The sequence below is a fragment of the Falco punctatus genome, assembly GCF_963210335.1.
Source record: "Falco punctatus genome assembly, chromosome: 3".
NCBI lineage: Eukaryota > Metazoa > Chordata > Aves > Falconiformes > Falconidae > Falco > Falco punctatus.
Window position 1 is genome coordinate 90,730,692 of NC_137582.1, and position 23,494 is coordinate 90,754,185.

A 23,494-nucleotide genomic window follows, 5' to 3' on the forward strand; every position below is an offset into this window, starting at 1 on the left:
GGTTTTGTTATTAAAGGGTATTTTAAGTCTCATTCAGCATTATTATTTTTAAAAGTCTTCCTATTAAGTTTTTATCTTTAATTTCTTATCCACAGATCAGCATTTTCAACTACAGTTTTGTTTCTTAGTATCACTGGACTTCACTAAGGTTTATCTTCATGCAATTCCAGATTCAAATTTACAAATATTATCTCATTTATCCACATTAAATCATGTTCTTTGTAGTTTTTACATTTTAATTAAGACATTCAATAACAAGACCAATGCTAACATCTCCACATGTAGTTGCCAACAGCTCTATTTGGCCAAAACATTTCTGATTTTTCTGACCTTTGTCCTGTGTCTTGTGCAACCACCAAAGCATCCTGCGCAGCTGTGTCACATAAATTAAATAAGCTGTGTGATTTATAAGACTTCCAGTTAACTTGAAAGCAATCCCTTTGGTACTTCTGATGCAGCTGCTTCTCTATTGTATCCTGCTACTTGCCAGAAAACAAAACAAGACAAGACAAAAACAAAAAAACAAAACACCCCCCCCGTAATGTTCAGCAACAGAGTACAATTGGGGGGGGGGGGGGGAAGGAATTCTTTCTTTTAGATGCTTTTTTTCCTCACAGTGGCCTATTCTGGCCACCTCTGCTCCTGTTTTCCTTCAGGACCTTCCAGTTCTGGGTAATGCAGCTCTTTCTTCTCAGCAACGAGAAGGAAGCTTGCTATAGGAGTTTCAGAAAGAAATGCAAGAAATACTCTGGCTAGAAAGTTGTGCTCATAAGGGATGAAAGCATTAGGCACCCAAATTACAGCTTCCATGAAACTCTTCCTATCTATTCCATTACAGTATCTGGAGGTCTTTTGGGTCAATCAGCCTAAGTCTTTGCCAAAATACTGAAATCTCCTTACAAAACAGCTGGTTTTGTCATGAAAGCTAAGGCAGGCAAAATGTTGTTAAGTTAAGCCAAACTCCATCAAAACAACTGATAGGAAAGTTTTTTGATCAGTTGTAGTGAGGGCTGGTGCCCCCCAGATTCTCAGCTTGACTCTAAAAATTATCTCCATGGCTATGACAGATCTGTAGCTGCAGCTTCTCCTCCTCTAATCCCCAGCGGATACAGGGATGGTCTGTTGGCCTTTATGGTCCATCCACCAATTTTCAGTCTACGTGTCTAGTCATTTAAAACTAACAGTAAAAACAAAAAGTCCAGAGAAGCACTTCATTAAGAAATGGTGTTTTAATTTATACCTATCCTTTCACACATTGCTTATATTATGCTATGTATGAAAAAAACCCACACAAGACTTCTCAAAAACCTAACACCCTTTTTTTTTTCCTCCTCTCCATAGTGCAATTAATACATTCCTGGCATTCTCACTTCTAATACTTTCAAGATAATTTAACTATAACCCTCCTGATCTCTGCTTTTGCTAAGAACAGTCATTCAGCCTCCGAGGATGATTCTTAGGCTGACCTTTGTTCCCATTTCTCTCTGATTTTCTTGATTTAAGAGAGAGAGAAGAAAACTTCATTAGCTATTTTCATAATACAATAGGATTACCACCATCCAAATGTTTTATACTTAGCCATAAGCACTCTTTCTAGTCCACATAGCAGTCTTCACTGGTACTTTTATTCTCATCCTGTTTTTCTTGCTAAAATTTATATTATCAGGGAGTATTTTAGCTTTTCAATAACCTTAATTATATTTTTCTCCTCTCTCTCTTTACCTCTAGTCTTAAATTGCCCTACAATCATCCCTCCAGAGACTAAACTGGAGAGATGAACATGTTACTGCCATGACCAATTTGCCAGTGGTATTTAAAGATACAGACCTCTCTCCTACAATGCAGCTGCTGGCATGCCCTTAAAGGAAAACAGCCTAAGCTCACATCTAATATGCTGCAGGCTGGCCAGGCTGGAAGGAGAAGTGTAATATCCTAAGAGTTTATTTGTCACTCTAAACCTGTTATTTGATCTGATTATTGTGGTGATAGGGGCTGAGGCACTATCAAGTGCTGCAAACAGCCTTAGACACTTCAACAAACTCATTTATTGACTGTGACTACCAAAAGCAATTTTGTTTTAAATTAATATGAATTTGTTCACAGCTGAACTAGAGCAACCAGAAGGTTCAGTAAGTCCCTATGCTGGCCTCAGTCAAGTAACATTCTCATTTAAGCAATGCATATTTGGCAAGCCATGGCTTGTTGTCACCTGCTGACCAGCCTCTTCAGGAACCGTACTAAGACACATGGCCACACTTTGCCTACTTGTGACCCAACTTGATCCAGATAACCCCAGGAAATTCACATCAGTGCCTGTGTCACACAGCCTATCTTTCCGCCCCCTCTCACGTTCAATACAAAGAAAAAGGTTCAATTTCTAAGTGTAAAATAGCTCCCTGATTCCAAATGTGGCATGCTCATGCTTCACAATTTCAAGGTCGAGTAATTGCTTTCCTTATTATTGTAATATGATATTTCATAGCTGAAAAAGAAGATGACAAATGCTATAGACCTGCTGTGATACCTTTCTTTAAGGTGATAAAGACAGACCTGCTGTGATACAATTCTTTAAGGTGATAAAGACATACCTTCCATTGTACAGGTATGGTTTTCTCACTTTTCTGTCTTCCTCATATCTATCAGATCCATGGTTCTCACGGTGCCCATGTTGCTTATCTTGGTATCGTCTCCCAGCATGAGACATCTTGTTTCTTACATGTATTCTTTCTTTCTACAATAACTTCCTGGACCAAAGAAACAAACCCGGTTCATTTTACGGCTTTACTCAAAGTTATTCATTGACCAGCACTCGCATGCATTTCATGCTGATTCAAGACTTTAGTACAGACTTCCTTAAGAAGCGAAAAAAGAAAGCCCCCTTAAACTACATGTACAGTAACTTCATTAAAGGACAAAACTTTTATTTACATTTTCCTATTCATTGAGTAATTGTTATGTTTCTATGTTCAACATTCATTGCGCTCAGCTTATGTACTAGGCCTGCTCCGACCCTCCAAACTTTGCTGCAAAGACAAGACGTGGTGTCCACCAAGAATGTGAAACTTGGCCTCTCTAACGCACTTAACCCCGCAAACACCAACATATCGCACGAGTGTGCACACGTGGGAGGGCAAACCTGAACGCGCAGGTGTGAGCCTTGTCCTGGAAGGTGCCCGGAGGTGGGCACACGCCGGGGCACACCGGCACAGCACCGAACGCTGCCTGTGAGCTGGGTGAGCATTAGCTAGGGGCAAAGCTGGGCTGGGCTGACAGCAAACTGGCAAGAAGACAGGTCTTCGATAATCTGGTTATAAATGTCACAGGGATGTTATTTCCTGAAAGCATCTTTCCCCACTTCAAGTGCTGTACACTTGAGGCCAAACCAGTAAAAAACACTGAGCTGAAGCGTCTAAGCGACCTTTGCTCCCACCTGCCCTCGCCACAGCCCTTCGGCGTTACTGGGGAAGGGCCTGCAGTCGAACCAACGCTGGCTGCTCACGCTGAGGACTTGCTTAACGATTTCGCTCTGTCAGGGTGTCACTGAAGGAATAAATTAATGTTTGTTTACAGCTAACAAAGAGGCAGTGCCTTCCTCCGCGGGGGCTCACCCCCTCAGCTCGGGAGGCAGAAGCCGCTCAGCAAGCAGCAGCCCCGCGCCTTCCCCCACGGCCCCGTCCCCTCAGCGCCACGGCAGCAAAGCCGACCCCCTGCACCCCCTGGGAGCGACCCCACCGGCGGAGCCCCGGCCCGGGGCCCCGGCGCTGAGGCCGCGGGGGCTGCCCCGTAGCCGGGCACCCCCCTGCCCACGTCCCGCCGGGGAAAGTTGCGCCCTTCGCAGCCATCCGCCCGCCTCGCCCCCACCTGCCCCTCCGCCGCCAGCCCGGCCCTCAGCGCCCCCCGCCGCCCCTCACCTGAGGGCAGCGCCCACCGCCGCCGGCCCGCCCGCAGCAGCTCCCGGGCGCAGCCGGGCCCGCCCTCCTCTCCCCGGCCGCCACCTCCGCCCGCCTCCCTCCCGCGGAGGTGCTGCCCTGCCCGCCCCAGCCGCGCCGCCCGGGCCCGCTCGCCGCCCTGAGGGCCATGGGAGGGCTGCTGCCCCCCGCCCGGCACGGCACGGCCCGGCACGGCACGGCCCGGCACGGCACGGCCCGGCCCGGCACGGCACGGCCCGGCACGGCACGGCCCGGCCCGGCCCGGCCCGGCACGGCCCGGCACGGCCCGGCCCGGCACGCCCCGGGGGAGGGCTGGTGGCGGGGAGCGTGGGGCAGCCGGGGGCTATGTTTCATCTCATACAGTCAGGCCCCCGTGCACCATGGCGCTGAGGCGGAATCTGGTGAGCGGGGCCCTGAGAGGATATAAAACTTAAGGGTTAATAAAGCTAAAATTCAAGGTCCCAACCAGTTGCCTGTTGGGGTTTTTTAAGTCTCGGTCTCAGGGTGGGGAGCCCTGCAGTATGAGATACACGGAGGGCAGAAGGTAGAAGAAAAGGGGGAAAACTTGTCCCTAGGAGTGAGCGGTTGGGAACAGGCCTTGTTGTGCTGGATGGGTTGAAAAGGGAGCTAGGCAACTGAACTGCCTTGTGGTGTAAAGCCATGTTTGAGATCATCGACCATTTGCCCTGGTGCTCGGCTGAAAGCCCTCCCTGTGGTGGGTCTCCAGGGCCTTTGTCCCCTCACTGCCAGCCCGTGATGGCTCTTTCACAGAGGAACGATGTGCTGGTCCCCTCAGGATGCTTTCTGTTCAGGTTACATCTATTTTTGTAGGGAGCCTAGGACAAACGCATGGACCGGCGTTGCAACGAACGACGTGTTCGTTGTGCAGCCCTGTACACAAAACCCATCTGTGCCCGAGAAGCGGGACGGTGGTGTTAACATGGCGCTGTGCCCAGCTAAGCCTGAGCCTTGGAAAGCTTCCCTAGGCTGTGGCACTACCCTGCTCAAGAGCTGGGACCAGAAATTCCCTTTCCTTCCCACAGCTTACACAGCAGCATGCTGGGGGTACCAGTGTCTCTTGGATTTGGGCATAAGAACGTAACTGTCAGTGCAGTCCCATGCTAGGGCTAAATCCAAAATCCCCTTTAAGTAACATGCAGGTATCAGAGGAGTTGCTGTCCTTGAAATGAGGAGGTATCTTATAGGAACTGAATACTCAAGACATGTGCTTTGTAAATTGCTAGACTGTGGTAAGACTGTGATTCCCTGCTCTGGTTGAGCTGTGTTAACAGCTTCTTTTGCTGTTTCCCATTCTCGCCTCCCCTAGACCTCTTCTGCTGTTCCTGCGTTCAGCTGTACAGTTCATCTTCTATCTTGCACCAACGCTAGTGCTCGCTTGATCACGTAGTAAGCCAATTCAGCTTGCTTTCCAGCCAAAACCAATTTACTTTCTGCTGTTGTAGTGAGTTGAATTGACTTTGTGCTGCAATCAAATGTGTGCTGGAGCAAGGACTTGGCAGAAGCACGTGTCCCAAAGGGAAGAAACTGGGGGAGGGATGGGGGGGGTGGGGGGGTGGGGAGAGGGCCACCACTCCTGGCAGCAGCAGCGAGCAGTGAATGTAACTGAAGCCTTGATGTGAAGTTGCAGTTTGAGGCACTACTACCCATCAGTTAGTCACTACGCCTTCTCAGTTTGGGGCTGTCATCCTGCTAGCAAAAGCAGTCTAACAGCAGGGCTGTTTCACTGCTTCGTAGTTTGTTTCTAATTCTTACTGTTTCTATTTAAAGGTAGATTAGACTAGATTGGCAGATTTTACCCTGAAAAAGATTAGGGTGCCTGCGTGAGTTCTGTTCTCCTGTCTAGATAATAAACACTTGGAAAATTCATCCTTCACTTGCATCCAGCAGAGGATGTCTGCTCTTGTTGAGGGGCGTGTGGGATTAGAGCTCCCTTCAGGTAGGCAGGTTACATAGAAACAGTAGAAAAATCTAAGGAGACATGGCTGGAAACAAGCTCTTGGTAGGAGGGGCTAAAATACGAAAGTACCTTGACAGCCACGGTCTACAGTATAACTAGCAGTTTTGTTAAAGCATTCCTCTTTCTGGTCTGAAGGGGGTAAGGTGTGGCCATTTTGGTTTGATGGAAGACTTTTTTTTGAAGTCTTTTTGAAGGGGTAAGATTATGGACTGGGTAAAATTCGGTGAAGCTGACGGGCAAAGTAGGTGTTTAAAAAGTGGTTAAAGTCATTATGGAACGAGGTAGTTGAAACAACTGGGTCACAACTGACCCAGAATTACATGGTGAGATCTACATAAAAAATGTAACTATGTGACCAAAGGGATTTTCCCTGGGAACTCATGAAACAAACACAAGGCATAGAGGTAGTGATTGCTGGAGTTGTCCATAGACAACATAAGAACCAGTGAAACAAGCCACAGAATATGGCGCTGATTAGGGAGAAACAGCCAGAGGTAGTAGTAGGAATGTGCCTCTAAAGGCAAAAAAGTAGAAGGAGCTCATGAAGGGACTGTATATGGTACTGACTGAATTTGGATGAGAACCATCAAGGAAAAAGATTTCCTTATTTGTTCTTACCTTGCAGGTAAAAGGATGCTCTGTTGTACGTAAGCAGATGGGTTTGTATCAAAGATATACCTGATTCTGTCATCAGTTTCTCCTTTCAATAGAAATAACTTTGGAGGCTGAATTTTGGCTAACTGCTGAAGTCCAAAGAACTAATTTGCAGAAAATGAAATGTGAACCATTTTGGGTTTGGTTTGTTGGTTGAGGGTTTGGGTTTTTGGTTTGGTTTGGTTTTTTTTTTTTCTGGTAATTTATTTGAGTAGGTCACACCTGTGTCTTGTATCAACGCAGTCCTGGATACTTGCTCCAGTGTAACAAAATAAAACAAAACAAACAAAAACCAATCTAGGTATAGGCTACAAGGTGCCATAAATAGAATTTCAGGGACAGATTTCTCCAGCCAGCCAGGACACCACTGGAGTCTGTTCAGTCTGATGGGAACTAAGCTCCTGAGATCAGCAGGACTAAAATTAGCTTTGGAACATTTTTTTTCTACCCTCTTGGTGTTGCTTTTATATGAAAACTTGTTTATTGTTATAAACAACAAGAAAATAATTTGGGTTGAAGGCTTCTTTTTATTTTTTTTTTCTTTTGTTTTCTTCTTTTCTTAAAGAGGTTTTGAAATCCCTGGTCTTTGGAATAGGAGGTAAATTGATTTTGGGAACTAAGTAATTGGTTATGTGTTGGTCAATTTTTTCTGTTCTAGTGGGAAAAAAATCACAACATCAAATACTGCTTCAGTAAAAGAAATGTGAACAATCATGACTGATTTAATATTAATATTTTATCCTTGGTGTGTGCTATTACAAATACTTATTTTTAAAAGCAATGGAAATGGTCCTTAGGCTTTTTCTATTTTTGTCTTTGGTAATATGTGAATTGTTTGGTTGGTAGTTGTTTCTTTCCCAAGGCTGAGTCCTTCCCAGCATCTTCTGAGAAATTGCCTAGTTCTGATTTAAAGATCTTACAACACGGTTTTCTGAAAAGTGGGATTTTGTCACACTGAATCTGGACTCTGGCTGGGGAATAGCCGGCTTCTGGGACACATCCAAAACAGGCTGAAGGCAGTAAGAATGCTTCTATTGAAGCCTTGAATCCCAGAAGACTCTTATCTGAGGGCCCCTTCGTATTTATATCGGCTTGAAGTACAGAGCTGTAACACCAGCCTTGGTAATGCTCTGCATCACCACAGCTGTCACTTTCATGCTGACTTTCCTCATCTTCTGGTGTTGCTGGCCACCCAAGCTGTATCTGAAACCTTATCATTCATTTTCTTTTTCCCTGCTCTTAAGCAGAGTTGTAGTAGGATGAAGCCATTTTTCCCCTTCTAAAATGATGAGCAAAACCAAAATGGCTTTTGAAATCTGAGAAACTGTTAACATTAAAATTTCTCTTTCATTTCTTAACAGTCCTTTCTCAAAAATTCCATCTGTGTCATGCTGAACTTGAGGGACCCCCTGTCTGAATAGAGCCTGGAGACTATGTGCAACCCCATACTTAGTTTTTCTATAATAGTGTACCACTTAAATGTAGAAGTATTCCAGGACTGAAATTTGCTTTCAGAGGGCATTTAGACCCTGTGCAGACCTTTGCAGTCTTGACTGCTCTAAAGTTCACCCTGGTGGACCTTTGTGAGGTGCCTTGACCGACCTGGAGGTCTCAGTGTCCCTGGGCTTATGATTCTGGGTGCCAGCTTGGAAATTGCACAAAATTGTGGCAAGAGGAGCTATCTGGGAGCTCACGCCACTTCCCTGTCTCCTGGCGTGAATACATTCCATTCCATTTTATATTAGTAAAATATTTATGAAGTTTTATTAACGTGGTAGGAGCTCTTGCCTTTTTTACAAGAGGTAGGAATTACGAGCAGTCTGCCTTTTCTCTCATTTAATCTACCATCCCATCTAATGTTTTTCTTTTCTCATCTGGACATAGATAAAATCCAGTAACAGGGGATATTTGTTTTGCAGTCAAAACTATCAGGGTTGGAGTCAACACTCCAGGCAGTCATTGGAAAGATTTCTTGTGCATAGAAAATTTATGAATGCACGGAGATGCTGGGTTCAGTAATCTAGCCTTAAAAGGTATCCAAACATTTTGTTCCTGATCAAAACACATAATCCTGTGCAGCTCTGTGCTATTTACATCTGGACAGTCTGTCTGGGGCTGTAACGCTGGCAATTGTATGCGTTGAGAAGGGAGGAGGGGCACTAAATTTAGGTGTCCCGTTCACGCAAACGATTTGTCACCGTTTCTTTTGACCTCCTGAAAAAGAAATGCAACAGTGGCATCCTGTGGCCCGAGCAGTTCATGGCAGGTGGGTCGGGTGTAGGGCAGAATCCACCGCCGATGTCCTCCCGCACCGAGTGGGAAACAGATGGAGTTATTTCTAAGTTCGTTTACAAAAGGAGTGCACAGTATTTCAGCCTGGTGCACGTTTTCAACCTGAAGTACAAAGCTGCTATCTACTTTTCAACAGGGGCTTTCCACCAGCTTACATTCTGCTGCTTATTTTTCTACCAAACGCTTTGGCAGAAGGATGACTTCAGTTACCACCGAGGAGACAGGACTTCTCTGTGGCTGCCTTTGTGCCGCTGAACATTTCATCAGGAAAAAGGAATAGAGGAGGGACTGTGAGTGTCCTGTCTTCAACTAACTCATGGTTTAGCATGGCATACATGGTCTAAAAATGAATGTTTCAGGAAAGTCCGATGAAGAGAAGATTAATAAGAGTTGTTTTCCCTTGCACCTACATCATACTCAGGTGCTCACTCCCACGCACCATGTGTGTGTCTCGAGTTTTTCAAAGTCCTGGCCTTTATGTGTTTAACTTGGACGGGCTGTGATTTGCTTACCTCCCCACCAGCAGATATTGGCAGCTGTGACCACCAGGCTCTCTAAAGGCTTGCAGGCATGCCAAAAGGCACATTAATGAGGAACATACAGACTCACCTGCACTCCTATGTGCAATTGTCAGGGAAGCGGATGATGGCCTCATTTTCCCCTCTTCTCCTGCCAGTTTTATAGTGACTTCTGTAAGAGCAGAGATGCGAAGGTAGAGTCTTGTAAAGCCTCTTCCTTCCTACCTGTACATAAAGGTGTAAATGCTATTGAAGGTTCAGCATCAGGAAGGAGTGTGGGGGAAATTAAACAACTTTGATAATTTTAATTTTGCATTTTCTTGTATCCAGAAGGCTCTACATGTTTTGGGTGATTACCTTGGGAATTGGAGAATCAGAGTAAGGGGCAAGGTTGTCCCCTGCTGCCGGTGCATGGAAGAACTTGTGAGCATGAAGTTTTCTGTTGTGTGGGAAAGTCACCATGATCTCCTTCTTGGGATGGCTGAAGCAGGAGGCAGGGGAACAAAACCAGCAGCAGGCACAGGCTTGGTTGTTGCCTTTAATAACGAGTGAGTACTCTTAAGATTTTTGTGAAATTGCTTAACTGAGCTTGCACCAAAGTTTCTTGCCAGTATTAATCCCTGGGCTGCCTCCTAAAACATGCACATGCATGAAAATAAACAAATGTTAAGACTGGCTGTGGCTCCAGTGATGTTAACCCCTGCTCCTTTTTGTCAGTTTAACTGACAACCAAGATAAGACGAGCCGGTGTTGGTATCATCTCTTGCATAACAAACCACTCTCGACAAAAGAAGCAGCCTCCTGTCAAACGAATTTCCTTTACAGCTGCCGAGGGGACTATTTTTAGTTTCATCTGCCGTTCTTTACTCCTTAATCATCTGATTCACTTTTCTCAGTTTTTCTCTTTTTCCCCTTCCCCACCAGCTCCAATACCAGGTACTGCTGATAATCTGCAGAGGAGGAGGAGGGCACTGGCCTCGTGGCTCTTCCCTGTTACGGTGTGTCCGCACTGGGATGCCACCGGCCTCACCACATCCAGCTCAGCTCCGGTGTGTGAAGGGAGGGAGCCTTCAGAGAAAGGCAAATAGACTGCTCTGAATCTAGATGAGGAACATCAAAGACCAACAAGTAAATGAGATCAAATCTCACCAGGAAAGGATTTAACAAAGGCTGTGTTGAGAAAACGTGCTTTAAGGTGCAGGAGGGGACCTACAAATGTCCACGTTGAAGCAACGTTCACAGGCATACTGCATCTGGCAGTGAACTCTTCATGTGCCATTAGCAAAGGAAGGCTGAGCCTGGCTATTCTACTGGAGATAAAATTAAAGTGCTTTAGGAATGATGGTGTTTATTCTGTAGGTCTTGACTCTATGGCACTGCCTGCCTTCCCTTTTGGTCTGTTTGATCCACTGCATTTTTATAGCCCATTGAGCAGCAGAATGATTCTTGTCTTCTGAGTGAGAGATGAAACAGAAGTCCTGCCTATCTGTAATCCATTAAAGATTTTGTGGTGCTATTTGTAAGCATGTCTTAAGGCTTTGGTTGTTCAGGAAATAAAACTGCTTTGCTCAGCTGCATGTGGTAGTGCAGTCAAGTCCATCATCCTCTGCAGCATCTTTCTAAAGCCTGATTCATGTGGGTTATTATATTTTCTATACCTTCTTCCTCCACATTATGCAAGAGCTTGATGATAATGAGTGGGTTTATGCCCATGGTGCTTCTGTAAGGTACAAGTTGCTATTATTCCCATTTTCTGGCTGGATTTGAGGAGCATAGAAGCAAAGTGAATACCCAAAGCCAAGAGGAAAGTCTGGCAGCAGAGGGAATTACGCTCCTGTCACACAAGTGAACGTAACTGTCCTGAAGCTAGCATACTAGCTAACATTTTCCAGGGAAATGACACAATTCTCATGAAGAAGGAATCACTAGAAATGGTCTAAAGTTTTAACCGTCACTATTTTCTTAACAAACATCAGTTTTCAAAAGATACAAAATATTTGCAGGAAATGCATGTATTTTGAGAAAGTGAAGAAAAATTTGTTAGATTCAAACCAAAATGAGTTAGGTTTATAATGTAAATGTTCCAACTGGTCTCTTTTTCCCCAGTAGAAAAAAAAAATAAAAAAGGAAGAAAGCTTTCTGGGGAGGGAAGGAAAAAAAGGGACCTGGTTTCTCAAATGGAATGGGAATACAAATGTATTGTCAATGGAAAAATAAGAACCACATTGCATCTTTCCCTCGGGCTTTTCCCTCTCCAGTCTTAGTCTTTTCTAAAGACTTAACCCTAAAAGCTGTGCACCAGCACTCTGAACAACACTCCTTAGCCAAGGAAAGTTAGAGTTGGGAAGAGGTCTTGTGGCGATAACAGCAAATCCTTGTCTTTACTGTCTTTTAGGATTTACTGTCTGATAGGGTTGAACAGGGATCTCCTTAGCAGTTTTTGTTGCCTCACCTCCTTCCACTGCTTGGGTTCGGACTGCACAGTATTCCCCAGATCTGTGCACCCACACTGGGAGTCACCTGGTGTAATCCCAGTCTATGCATAGCGGAATTATTTGTGTGCTTCTCAAGGGTCGGTTCCCCCTGCTGTGGCATACACCGCAGTGCAGCCTGCGGGCTAGCAGAAAACCATTCCCACTTTTCCCCTTTATTCCATAGCTTTTGGCATCGTAACTTTTTAGTTAAAGTTTTCTTTATCAGGACATTGGTGAGCTCTATTTCTGATTCTGCTCTTTTCAAGCCCCTGAATTAGATTTTTGTTTAGAAGCTGGAAGTAGGGGAAGCACTAGAAGCAAGGCTGATTTTGTATTTTTGAAGATGCTTGGAAGTCTGCCAGAGAGCTGTCAGGTTAGTGATGGCTTGTGACATATCAAAGCATACAAACCGGGGTTCATAATAATTCAAGATCTGTTGAAAACCAGATTGAAAAATAGCAGTGAGGGCTTTTTAAAGAGAAAACTATTATTGTGGATGTTGAATACTTAAGAGTATTTCAGCCCTTTCTGTGGGAAGAACCTGTCATTTTAGCTTCACGTGCATCCTTTGGATTTTGACTCTTTTACTAAGATTTTCAATCTTTTCATCTGTCACATGTCTTGCCCAGGTACCTGGCAGTGACACTGCCCTTATGTGCCTGCACACGTGGACGCCCAGTTTCCCCGCCACCTGTGCACATGGAACTTTTCTTTCAGGCATTCATCCCCTCCCTCAGTAGTCCAGTTCCTGGCCTCTGTGGGCTTTTGTTTTTCTACAAAAAGGAACAGTTGCATCTTCTCCCAGATCAGCAGCATGAGAAGTAGCAAGAAACTTCTTGGCAGAGAGCCTAGAAAAAAATCATTTAGGTTCCACTGGGTGAAGAGGGTCAGACCTTCAAAATTTCTTATGACGAGTTAAGAGGTTTTGGACAAAGATGTCAGGAAGAAATGAGAGCCCTTCTTTCAAAATGGCTATGAAATGAGAAAGCCAGATAAAAAGCAAATTTTCCTCTCGCACTATGTAAAGGGCCTTTATGCTGAAGACATCAGCAGCTGAACGCATATAAAAAGTCGCCAACAATCATTAAGCTCAATTAATCTTATTCTTGAGCCCATGATAACATCTGTGGATTATTTAAACAAAACGATGGTGGGTAAGCAGGAGAGGAAAACTGAAGAAAAGAGGTTCTGCTGTGAACACTTGTACCACCATCACCCAAGCGACGCTGTAATATAGAAACTGGGTCAGAGACACCCTTCCCCCTCCACGCTGTCAAAGTTATTTGAGCGTCTATTGAAACCCTTACAATAGAAGAGTTTGGCTCCTGCATTGGCTAAGCAAAACTGATTTGTGTTTCTTGGTTCAGAAAAAGCTGCTGGGTAATTTTCCATGTGAGTACAATGCAGCAGCTCAGCTGATCCCTGAAAGCTGATTTCTTGGTGATTTGCTTTTCGTTTAATAAGGCACCACTGCTTTTATTTAGCATTACTAAATTGACACGCTGAATCTGTCTTTAGAAGCCTTAAACCTCTCTCTTGCCTGTGTTAGTTTTAGGAGCTGCACTGGTAGCCTTCATTCTAAGTTCAAAAGATTTCTGTAAGTCTCTTGAGATGTTGCTGGCTCCGTCATCTTATTGATGATATAAATCTAAGTTAATTAGTTTATTTGCTTCTAGGATAATTGAATTAAAATACATTAGTTTGGAAGTATGGCTTGGATAGATTCAAACACAGTGCTCTTCTGGGCTCTTCCCGCTGCCGTTTTTAATTCCATATGTGAGTCTTTCATCCTTGTTTACAGCTGTCCCATTAGCAGACTCAGCCTTCTGGTGTGTTCTGTCTGCTCTGGGGTTTTTTTTGTCTTGTTTTTCTGGCTTCTTTCAGGGAATCCCAGTGGCTCTACCTAGTCCTGAAAAGAAAACCAAGCTACACTTCATACTTACAGTGGCAGGCTGCACGTTGTCAGCAAGCATAGAACCTGGGAGTTAGGCTATCGGGAGGGACATTGTTTGGCAGTGGTTGTAAGCACTTATTCCAAAGGAGACAGGAGTGAAGCGAAATAGCAGGGTCCGGAGTTTGAACCTGTTTTCTAATATTCAATTAATACATTCTCTAATTTCACTTCCCCTCCCAGTTGCCCTCAGCATGCACTTTCACAGAGTGAGCACATGCCCTCTCACACTTTTTCTCCTTACATAAAATGTCATTTGTTCTTGAAAATTGCCTGAATTGGTGGACAGTGTCGCCTGGAGGTGCCTGGGTGACCTATTTGGCCACAGAGCCAAGAAGATGGTTTGGGATGTGACGGCTGAGAGTTGCGCACCCTAAGTAGTTGTAGCGTAACATGTTGAGGATGCATGCTTGGGCATGGTGAAGGAGAAGGAACATAATTTCCTTGATTTCTCTGTAGCTTAGACCATTCCCCAGAAAAGGTACTTATTGTTATTGAGCAACAGTGAGAACCTTTCTGCCCGTTCATGTCTAGCTCAGTTCTGATTTTTCATCTTACTGTGTGTTAAAAAAAAAAAAAGAAAAAAAAGAAAGGAAAAAATACCCCAGTTTGTGTGTTACTTTCAACAGTGAACATCTCTTGAGCTACCTTTCTTGGACAGGTACGCAATTTACTATGTCAACATGTCTCCCTTGCATCTGCACTGTCAAGAAGAAGAAACAGAAATTCTTGCCATTCCAGCCTGTTGCCCATTTTGGGAGAAACTCAAGAAGGGAAACCATTTGCACGCTGAAGTTTCATGGCAGAATAATTTCTCTTGTTATCAAGGCTAATCACTTTCCAGCCCTGTCCCTGGCAAATACTCTATCTGTAATAATCAAGTCAGTGCATATGACATAGTTTTTTGACAGGACAATATTTCTTCATAATTTAGTACCATCATACACACACACAAATAGTTATAATTAGCTCTCATCCCTAAAGTTGGAAGAGCTTTTCAGTCCATTGGAGGCTGCTGGCCAATTCTCTTATCTAATTGGATGAAGTTCCTACTTTCTCCCATTTGTATGATGTCTGCTTTTACACAAACTCATTAAGTGCAGCTGTACTCAAAGTTTGTAACAACAGCCCCAGTGAAGACTAGGCAGAAGTTTAATAGCTGTTCTGTTCTCTTTTTTTCATCTGATCTCAATCCATTTTGGTGGTTGATGTGTGCCCAAACATCTTTCCCTAGCACCTAATTCTCCTCCCTCCAGCTTTTTATTATGAATTATCTTAATAAATAGAAACCAGACAAATTGCATAAGATTCATCTGTCTGTTTTGAAACTGGAGAGTTTACAGCTTGCTTTCAAGGAAGATGGATTTAAAGCAATTACTTGTTTCTGTGAGGCATACAGAAGTTATTTTTCCCCTTCATTTTAAAGCTGGCATTAAGATGCAATCACATAATTGCTACACCATTCTTTAAATCTTCAGAGGCATTAAGCTGATTATACAGGTAGAACAGCAGCACCATAGGTAACATTATATTAAGCTTTGGGGTTTAAATAGAATTTTTGGCAAAATAAATACATTTTTTTAAAAAACCCACTTTTGTCAGTAAGACTGCTTTTTTCTCCTGTTCTTGTGTGTAATTTTGAATTTCTACTTAGTAGAGTATATATAGCCATAAAAAGTCTTCATTTGCCAGAATATGAATTTGCCTTACTGTATTGCCTACATATATTCAAATCACATTTACAAAGTAAGATTCACCACATACTTTCTGTAATACAGATATATCAACATTAGAAATTATTTTATAACTTCCATGGATGTTTTTCTTCCACTGGAGAACTTATTCCAAGGCTTCCTGTGGAATTTCCTTCCCTTACCATGTTCCATCTTCCCACCAAACAAGGTCGGGAAGACTGGAGGGGAGAGGAGAACTCAGGGAAAAAATTGTCTTACAACGCTGATTGTTTCATGAGGGCACTTACCTGTGGTGGTATATGCTCTCTATATAGTCCAGCAGCAGGGAGACCTGTCTGACAGTAAAGATGACATTCGTTGGTGCTAGGGTCTGAAGTTACCGCTGTGTATGTGCACGTCTGAGTGCAAAAGAGAGGAGACGGCAAAGGAGCAGAGTGAGACACCTGTGGAGGGATTCAAAGGGACTCCCTCCTAAGCCAAATTCTGATAAGGACGGATATTTCCTTCTTCTGATGCCTCACCTCCTAGCACCAATATTCCCTTCAGGTTGTAGGTTTCTTCTGGCTCTGAAGGTCACCAAAGGCTTGGTCCTTCTGAAGTTCACAATACCTTTAGCTCCATACAGGATTATTTAAAGATACAAACATCTTGCAAAATCCAAAGCCCAATATGAGTAGGGAGGACTGACAAGTAGGGAGGATGTACTGAATCCTGCCTGAACTTGCTCCACCTTGTAGTCGTCTTTCAGTTCAAGCAATCATAAAGAGATAGTAGAGTTGAACATTTTGTTTCTGTTTCTGTGAGAGTATGAAAAATTAGTAACGTTGTTACCAAGTCCCTGGTGATTGCTGTCAGTAGACCTTTAGGGCAAAGTTCATGTGTGCAGATTGATTAGCAGTCTTCTCAATGATGACACAAACAGGTGGTTTAATTGATTGTTCTAATATAAAACTTAATCTCAGCCAGAGTCACAAGTAGATTTAACTGATAAATGTCTTTACTCCAAAAATGAAATCTGCAAACATGCCTTGTTTTCAGATAGTTGGCTCCATCTGTAGGCATCATGTGCTCAGCTCCTCTTTAGACAAATATGAAATACGGGCATTTTTCTGGGTTAGAGTCCCATATCTTTTGTTGTTCCCTTTTGGGGCTGCTGCCCCATGTGTGCATAAGGTAAGTTTGCCTGACACTCATAAGTGAGAACAGTTAGGTCTCTTCTACCCAGTAAAGATATTTTTTATAATTGACCCTTACCACCCTGTTGTCTTCTAAGTATGCAAAGTTATTTTTATAGGAAATACTTTACATATTAAAAGGGCTCATATAACACCAGAATATTTGTTTTGCCAGCTACAGTCATCATGGGCACGTCATTAAAATGACAACGGTAGCTGCTCTGTGCTGTCTAATTTTGTAATGTTTTGACAGAATTTAAGACATGAATGTATGTTTGTGCTACTAGTCATTGGTGAATCATACCACTTAATTGGATGGGTCAACAAGATAAATACATGTGGTCTTTGGGAAATGAAAATGGCTCCTTTCATTTATGACTTTGAGTTTGTACACTGCTTTTGTTGGAAGTAGCATTAGTTGATGGAGATTACGGAAAAAGTGGTGATTTATTTTCCTAACACTTGAGTGAGTGGTGATAGTTGTTGGAGGATGTGATGACAGAAGGAAAGCGGGTTTTAATTTTGGTTTTGAAGTGTGTGGGGGTGGGCAAATGGATACTCAAGACACATTAATGAAGTTATGTTGGCAACTGTTAAGTGTGAAGTCTGTCATGTATCTCATTGCAATGAATGCATCTTTATGAGCAAACTGCATTGGAGACATCTGTGCAATTGTCAGCTGTAACTAAAGAAAAGGATGATGCAGCAGTGGACATACAGTTGAAAATGATGGACAGTTGGTTTTTTTTGTGTGGGTGTGTATACTTCCATTTGCCAAAAGTGACATAGTTTTTGGCTAGCTAATTCTTTCCAAGTAACTACTAAATCAAAAAAATTAATTGAACCCAGAGACTTCATTTTTTTAAAATGATTTTTTTCCTGCAGGAGAAAATTTGAACATTTTAGGGCAAGCAAATGGGGGCTTTTTGATCATGTTGGTGGCATTCTGGAGATGCATAGAGCAATTGCTCCCAGAAAGACTTGGGAAAGCATGAGGTAAAATGTCACTTGTCAGGCATGCAAAATAAGCAAAGAAACTGATACTGCTCAGATGAGGGGACATCTGTGTTTGCCTGTGCTGTGCTCACTCGTGATACGTGTCGCAGCTGTGCCATTTTCCATTTTCCTAGTACCTTTCTGACTGTATCACAGGGTTTTGTGTTGCTTTCAAAGGGGCTTGCGAGTATTGTAGAGGGACAGCTAGGGTTTTGTACTTGTAAGGGATGAGCAGGACTTGGGATCGCTCTGATTTTTTCCAGCTACAGAGCTTCCCACCACAATCACCCTGACCTTTAAGAAGAATAAAGATATTTGAAGAAAGATCCATGCTTTTCTTAGGTAGTTAAGAGTAACCTTGTTTGGCAGTGGAAGCTATTCTGCAGCTACCAATGGCTCCACTTCCAGTGCAGTACTAAAATATCTCTTCCTGGATCCAGTTTATTTTAATGGAAGTTTCCCAGTAGCTGTTGATGGGAGTAGTTCTTGAGTTGGTAGTGTGCTTTGAAAAGTGTATGATGTGAAGAGGAGCCTAGACCTATCTGAACCTTGGATGCTGTCTCATCTTTTCTTGGAGGTAGCTGTATAGGTTTTTTTTTCTTTTTATAACTCTTGACTATCTTTTATGACCTCTGAGCTGGCCCTCCTTTCCCCGTCCACCTTAGCAGAAAACAAGGAAGCAGCCGCAAAGTAACAGGACTGACATCTAATTCCAGCACTGGAAGCTGTGATTTGAATGTAACTGGAAGCAGTGCTATTTGTCCTTGGTTAAAGATTGATTTTATGTCCCTAAGGAAAACACTGGGACAATTCATCGTGCTGATTTAGGCGGTCAACAGCTAGCATGAAGGGCTTATTACATACCTTGTCTGTGAAGTGGAGGAGTGAGGAGGAGCTGAAAATGAGCACCTTTGTTTAAAATACATCTGTTTCTTTTCCATGGCCACGATTTTTAAGTGTAAAATGTATCAGCTTCTTTTAGAGCTCTGTGTTGGAGGAAGCTGTGCCTGCTGCTAGCAGTAAATGAGTTACTTAATGAGAAGAATGTTTGCAAAGCCTGGAGAGAAATAGCAGCTGCTTTTTTAAGTTAAAAAAAAAAACAACCCTATAACATTTCAAAACTGTAGTAAGATGAAGTTGTGGGGTTTTTTTAAAGGCCTGAATGAAAGGAAATTAGTTATGTGTAGGGGGTGCTGAGTGGCCCAGGCACCTCACCTGTTTTATTCCTAGCTGTAGAGGGAATTTGAAGTTGGACACCAGATGGAAAGCAAACCCAGAGCCACATGAACTACTAGCCAGTTTCCTTCAGCAACATTAATTTACAGTCTCATGAGAGAACACCTTGGTTTGCTGCCAGTTTTGGCTTCGAGTGAAATTATGGGAGGGCAGAGCAGTGCAGGCGGCGGTCCCTTTCAGGCCATGCTGGCTGGGTGGTGGAGCAGACGGCAGCGCCCGCTGGCTGGGCTCTGCTGCACACATTACAGAGTGTGTCTGCACCCTGGCTCCCCGCTGAAAAAAAAAAAAAATTAATTATACTGCAGCACTGTGGCTTCTCCTCCACCTGCCGGGATTATTACAAGGTGCTGGCATCTTTATGCTACAAAAACGGGCGAGCCAAAACTTGCGCTTGAGGTCGGTGGACGTGTTGTGCATTGCTGGGTCCTGCCAGCAAATTCTTCGGTTGTTTGGGTGGAGGGGGGCGGTGGATGTGGCACAGCTCAGGAAGAGGGGCTGCTTAGCCAAAGGCACTTTGATTTGGCATTTGCAGTGCTGTGGGATTGCATAGTAACAGGTATGGAAGCGTGATGCCTCTCAGCATTTCCCCGTGATATCATCTTGAAGGAAATGCATTTCCAAACTGCCTTGAAACCTGCTGGGCATTCCCACATGGCTCATGGGTTGACTTTCCAGTCTTTTACCGTTTTCTTTCCAAATGCCCAGAAGTCATGCTTTTTATTTTATTTTTTTTAATAGTTCTGAGGTGCTGTTAGGATTTGATGCATAAGACTGTGACAGGACAAGGAGCAATGGTTCAAACTGGGAGAGTGTAGATGTAGATAGGATATTAGGAAGAAGTTCTTTACCATGAGAGTGGTGAGGCACTGGAACAGGTTGCCCAGGGAAGCTGCGGCTGCCCCATCCCTGGAAGTGCTCAAGGCCAGGCTGGATGGGGCTTTGGGCAACCTGGTCTAGTGGAAGGTGTCCCTGCCCATGGCAAGGGGAGTGGACTAGATCATCTTTGAAGGTCCCTCCCAATGCAAACAATTCTCTGATTCTATGAAATGGCACGCTCAGACAACTAGAGGTATGTGCTGTCACACAAGTGTTTTGGAGGGTTGAACCCTAGAAGAGAACAAAAGGCTTTTTGACAAATGAGTTGTTTTCAGGTTTTTGCAATAAGCTTTTAGTAAATCAGGGATGATTTTTTCCACTGCAGCGATAATGTACAGTCTGGTTTTTTGTCTGTTTCAGTGCTGAACACAGCATTTTCTCGTTTCACAATTTCTAATGTGGTTGCCCCAACAAAGACAAAGATTGGGGGTCTATCAAAGCTGTTGCCACCCCAGCATGAATGAGTAACTTGTGGCCTCAGTCAGTGGTCAGTAGCAGACTGCACACATTGACCTTTTATGTGTTTGCATCAGATTCGCTTGTCAGTTCATGTCTATAAGACATGAAGCTTACTGTGTTTTAGTGGTACAATAAATCCAATTTTGGAATTCATGGTACTTGACTGAAAGCAGTTTTTGAAGGAGTATATGAGGCAGCTGCACGGCATGCATTTACATAAATGTATGACACAAAGTGCTGCTCCAGTGTAAGCCCTGCTGGGTCAAGGTGACCAAACTTTTTTCCCCTACTGTAAGTTAACTTTCTGCCACAGGGCTTGATGGTGAATGGGTGTGGTGGGTTGACCCTGGCTGGATGCCAGGTGCCCACCAAAGCTGCTTTATCGCCTCCCTCCTCAGCTGGACAGGGGAGAGAAAATATAATGGAAAGCTTGTGTGTCAAGACAAGGACAGGGAGAGATCACCCACCAATTACTGTCACAGGCAAAACAGATGACTTGGGAAATTAGTTTAATTAATTAACAATCAAACCAGAGTAAGATAATGAGAAATAAAACCAAATCTTAAAATACCCACACCCCTCCTTTCTTCCCAGGTTCAGGTTCATTCCTGATATTCTCTACCTCCTCCTCTCCAGTGGAGCAGGGGGACGAGGAATGGGGGTTGCAGTCAGTTCATCACACGCTGTCTCTGCCACTCCTTTCTCCTCACACTTGTCCTCTGCTCCAGCATAGGGTCCCTCCCATGGGAGACAGTTGTCCACAAACTTCTCCAACATGTGTCCTTCCCACAGGCTACAGTCCTTCATGAACTGCTCCAGCGTGGGTCCCGTCCACAGGGTGCAGCCCTTCAGGAACAGACTGCTCCAGCGTGGGTCCCCCAGGGGGTCATGAGTCCTGCCAGAAACCTGCCTCAGCCTGGGGTCCTCTCTCTCAGGTCCCGACAGGAACCTGCTCCACCTGGGCTTCTCACGGATCACAGACTCCTTTGGGCATCCACCTGCTTTGGTGTGGGGCCCTCCCTGGGCTGCAGGTGGAGATCTGCTGCACCTCCACCGTTAACCTCCATGGGCCACGGGGGACAGCCTGCCTCACCATGGTCTCCACCACGGGCTGCAGGGGAATCTGCTCCGCTGCCTGGAGCACCTCCTCCCCCTCCTTCCTCACTGACCTTGGTGTCTGCAGAGTTTCTCTCACATATTCTCACCCCTCTCTCTGGTTGCTGTTGCCACTGTGCAGGGTCGTGTGTGTGTGTCCCCGACCCCCTTCTTAAATATGATATCCCAGAGGCGCTACCACCATCGCTGATGGGCTCGGCCTTGGCCGGTGGCAGGTCCATCTTGGAGCTGACTGGCATTGACTCTATCAGACATAGTGGAAGCTTCTGGCATCTTCTCACAGAAGCCACCCCTGTAATCCAACCTCCACCCCCCCACCCCCCCCCCCCCCCCCGCTACCAAAACCTTGCCATGCAAACCGAGTACAACAGGATAAAGGCTGTTTGTGCCACTCTAGCTAGATGATGCTGGATCAGGTGTCTTTCATCCCCCTACAACCTGAATAAACACCTTGGCGTGGGCTGTGGCTGCTTTGACAGAAATGGCATCAGATGTCTCTTCATAATCTGGAGGAAACTATTTCAGTTGGGTGGTCTAGCTATGCAGAGACCACCACAGTGCTTGTGATCACAGTAGCATAGCTTGAGATACAAACATTGGACATTATTGTTAATAAGCCACTAATAGTACCATCCACATATATTACACCTTACCTGCCAAAGGGTCTTCAGTGTTCCCAAAGAGGTGAGAACAGTAATATTCTGGAAGGCACAGGTGAGAAAGGGAAAAGTTTACTTACTGCATATATTGAGGCTCAGTAATCTTTTTAGAGTGGGAATGTACAGGCGGGGAGAGATTTAAACCTGCAAGAAACTCCAGGCAGCCTCAAGGAAATTACTAACCAGGGCATCGGAGAGCATCTCTGGCCAGATAGGCAGGTAAGTGTCTGTATCTTATCAGATGGTCAAAGAAAGAGAAGGAGGTTCCTTTTCTGTTTCATCTCCAAATAAACAGATTGGCTAGCTTTTATTTCTGTCATCTGTGGCTTTGTAGAGCTTTGCACCTGTACCATCTGCTCCAGAAGCACATTTTTATCTGCATGACCAGGACCTTGTTTGAATTTGAGTGCCAATTTCAGACCTTCTTGCTATAATTAAGGGATTATATTCCCACTGTTGTGGTCATCCTTGTAATGGGAGTTCTGGAGGACACAAGCGGAAGAGGGCACACTAATACCTTTCTCCAGGCTATCCAAGAGGCAACTCAGTACATTTAAAATGAGTTGCACTGGTCAGTACCAGAATAGGTATCCCCACTGGAGAGGAAGAAGACATCTTCTGGTTGAACTAATCCAGAAACAGTTTTCAGAATACGGCAGGACAGCAAGGAGTGCGCCTGCACCTTGAGAAGTCCTGAAAAAATTAGATACTGATAGTTTTTACTGACTTGTGTATTTACCCCTTTGAGGTTTCAGAGAGGCATTCTGAACATTTTCAGTACTCGTGCTCGACTGTACTGTGGTGCAGTAAAATACAGGCTATGATGGGATGCTTCAAGAGCTGCTGTGTTGTTTGTCCCTCTGTGTAAGTCAGTTTCTTGCAGTGCACAAATCTTGACTACTTGGTCTTTTGCCCTGTGTAAAATGTCTTCGAAGGCAGTTCTTAATACCAAAAAGTTACTTCTAAGAGAAGGCTAACTCATCTTAGTGCCAGATGTTATGTGAAACTTAAATGGCATGCAGTTATTATCTGGCCATTCATACTGGAATAAATTTAACTTTGTATCATTTGCAGTCTCCCTTTAAATATTTAATAAGCTAGGGGGACAAAACCAGTAGCTAGAGGTACTACAAGACTGAGAGCCTGCCGCCGCAGAGAGACTGCAGCTGCCAGCAGTGCAGCTTCTGTGGAGACTTACAGTGCTTGAAACCTGTTGGCTACATTTTGAGAAGGCAACTTTCTGGTTCTGGCCAGCAAAACTTGTTTTAAAGGTGATTCTACCTAATTTTCAGATAGCCAAACCCCATCTTAGTTACCAGGTCTAACATTCATTTTGGCTTTATCCAGACCCCATTTGTTCTCTGATGCTTGGTCCCAGTGCTAAGGTAGGCGTTTAATCACGGGTGCTAATCTGTTTGTTTTTGAGAAAAACTGGAGTCAGGAAAGAGGAGAATCACTGATTTACCCGATATTGCTGAACTCGGTTT

At 44.2% G+C, this 23,494-nt stretch overlaps 1 protein-coding gene across 4 annotated transcripts in view; it reads right to left on the bottom strand.

Annotated features, from left to right (window-relative positions):
- Positions 1-21,656, bottom strand: part of LOC308059878 (MARVEL domain-containing protein 3-like) — a 49,454-nt gene extending 27,798 nt beyond the window's left edge. Inside the window, exons 1-2 of one of the 4 annotated variants that reach the window (XM_080377837.1) lie at positions 3,912-21,656; positions 2,589-2,744 (exon numbers count right to left, since the gene is read on the bottom strand). In XM_080377837.1, coding sequence (XP_080233963.1) covers positions 2,589-2,704 — 116 coding nt within the window. In that variant the 5' untranslated portion in view covers positions 2,705-2,744; positions 3,912-21,656. The other 3 variants (XM_080377836.1, XM_080377835.1, XM_080377834.1) reach the window with 3 other exon arrangements.
- Between the last annotated feature and the right edge of the window lie 1,838 nt (positions 21,657-23,494).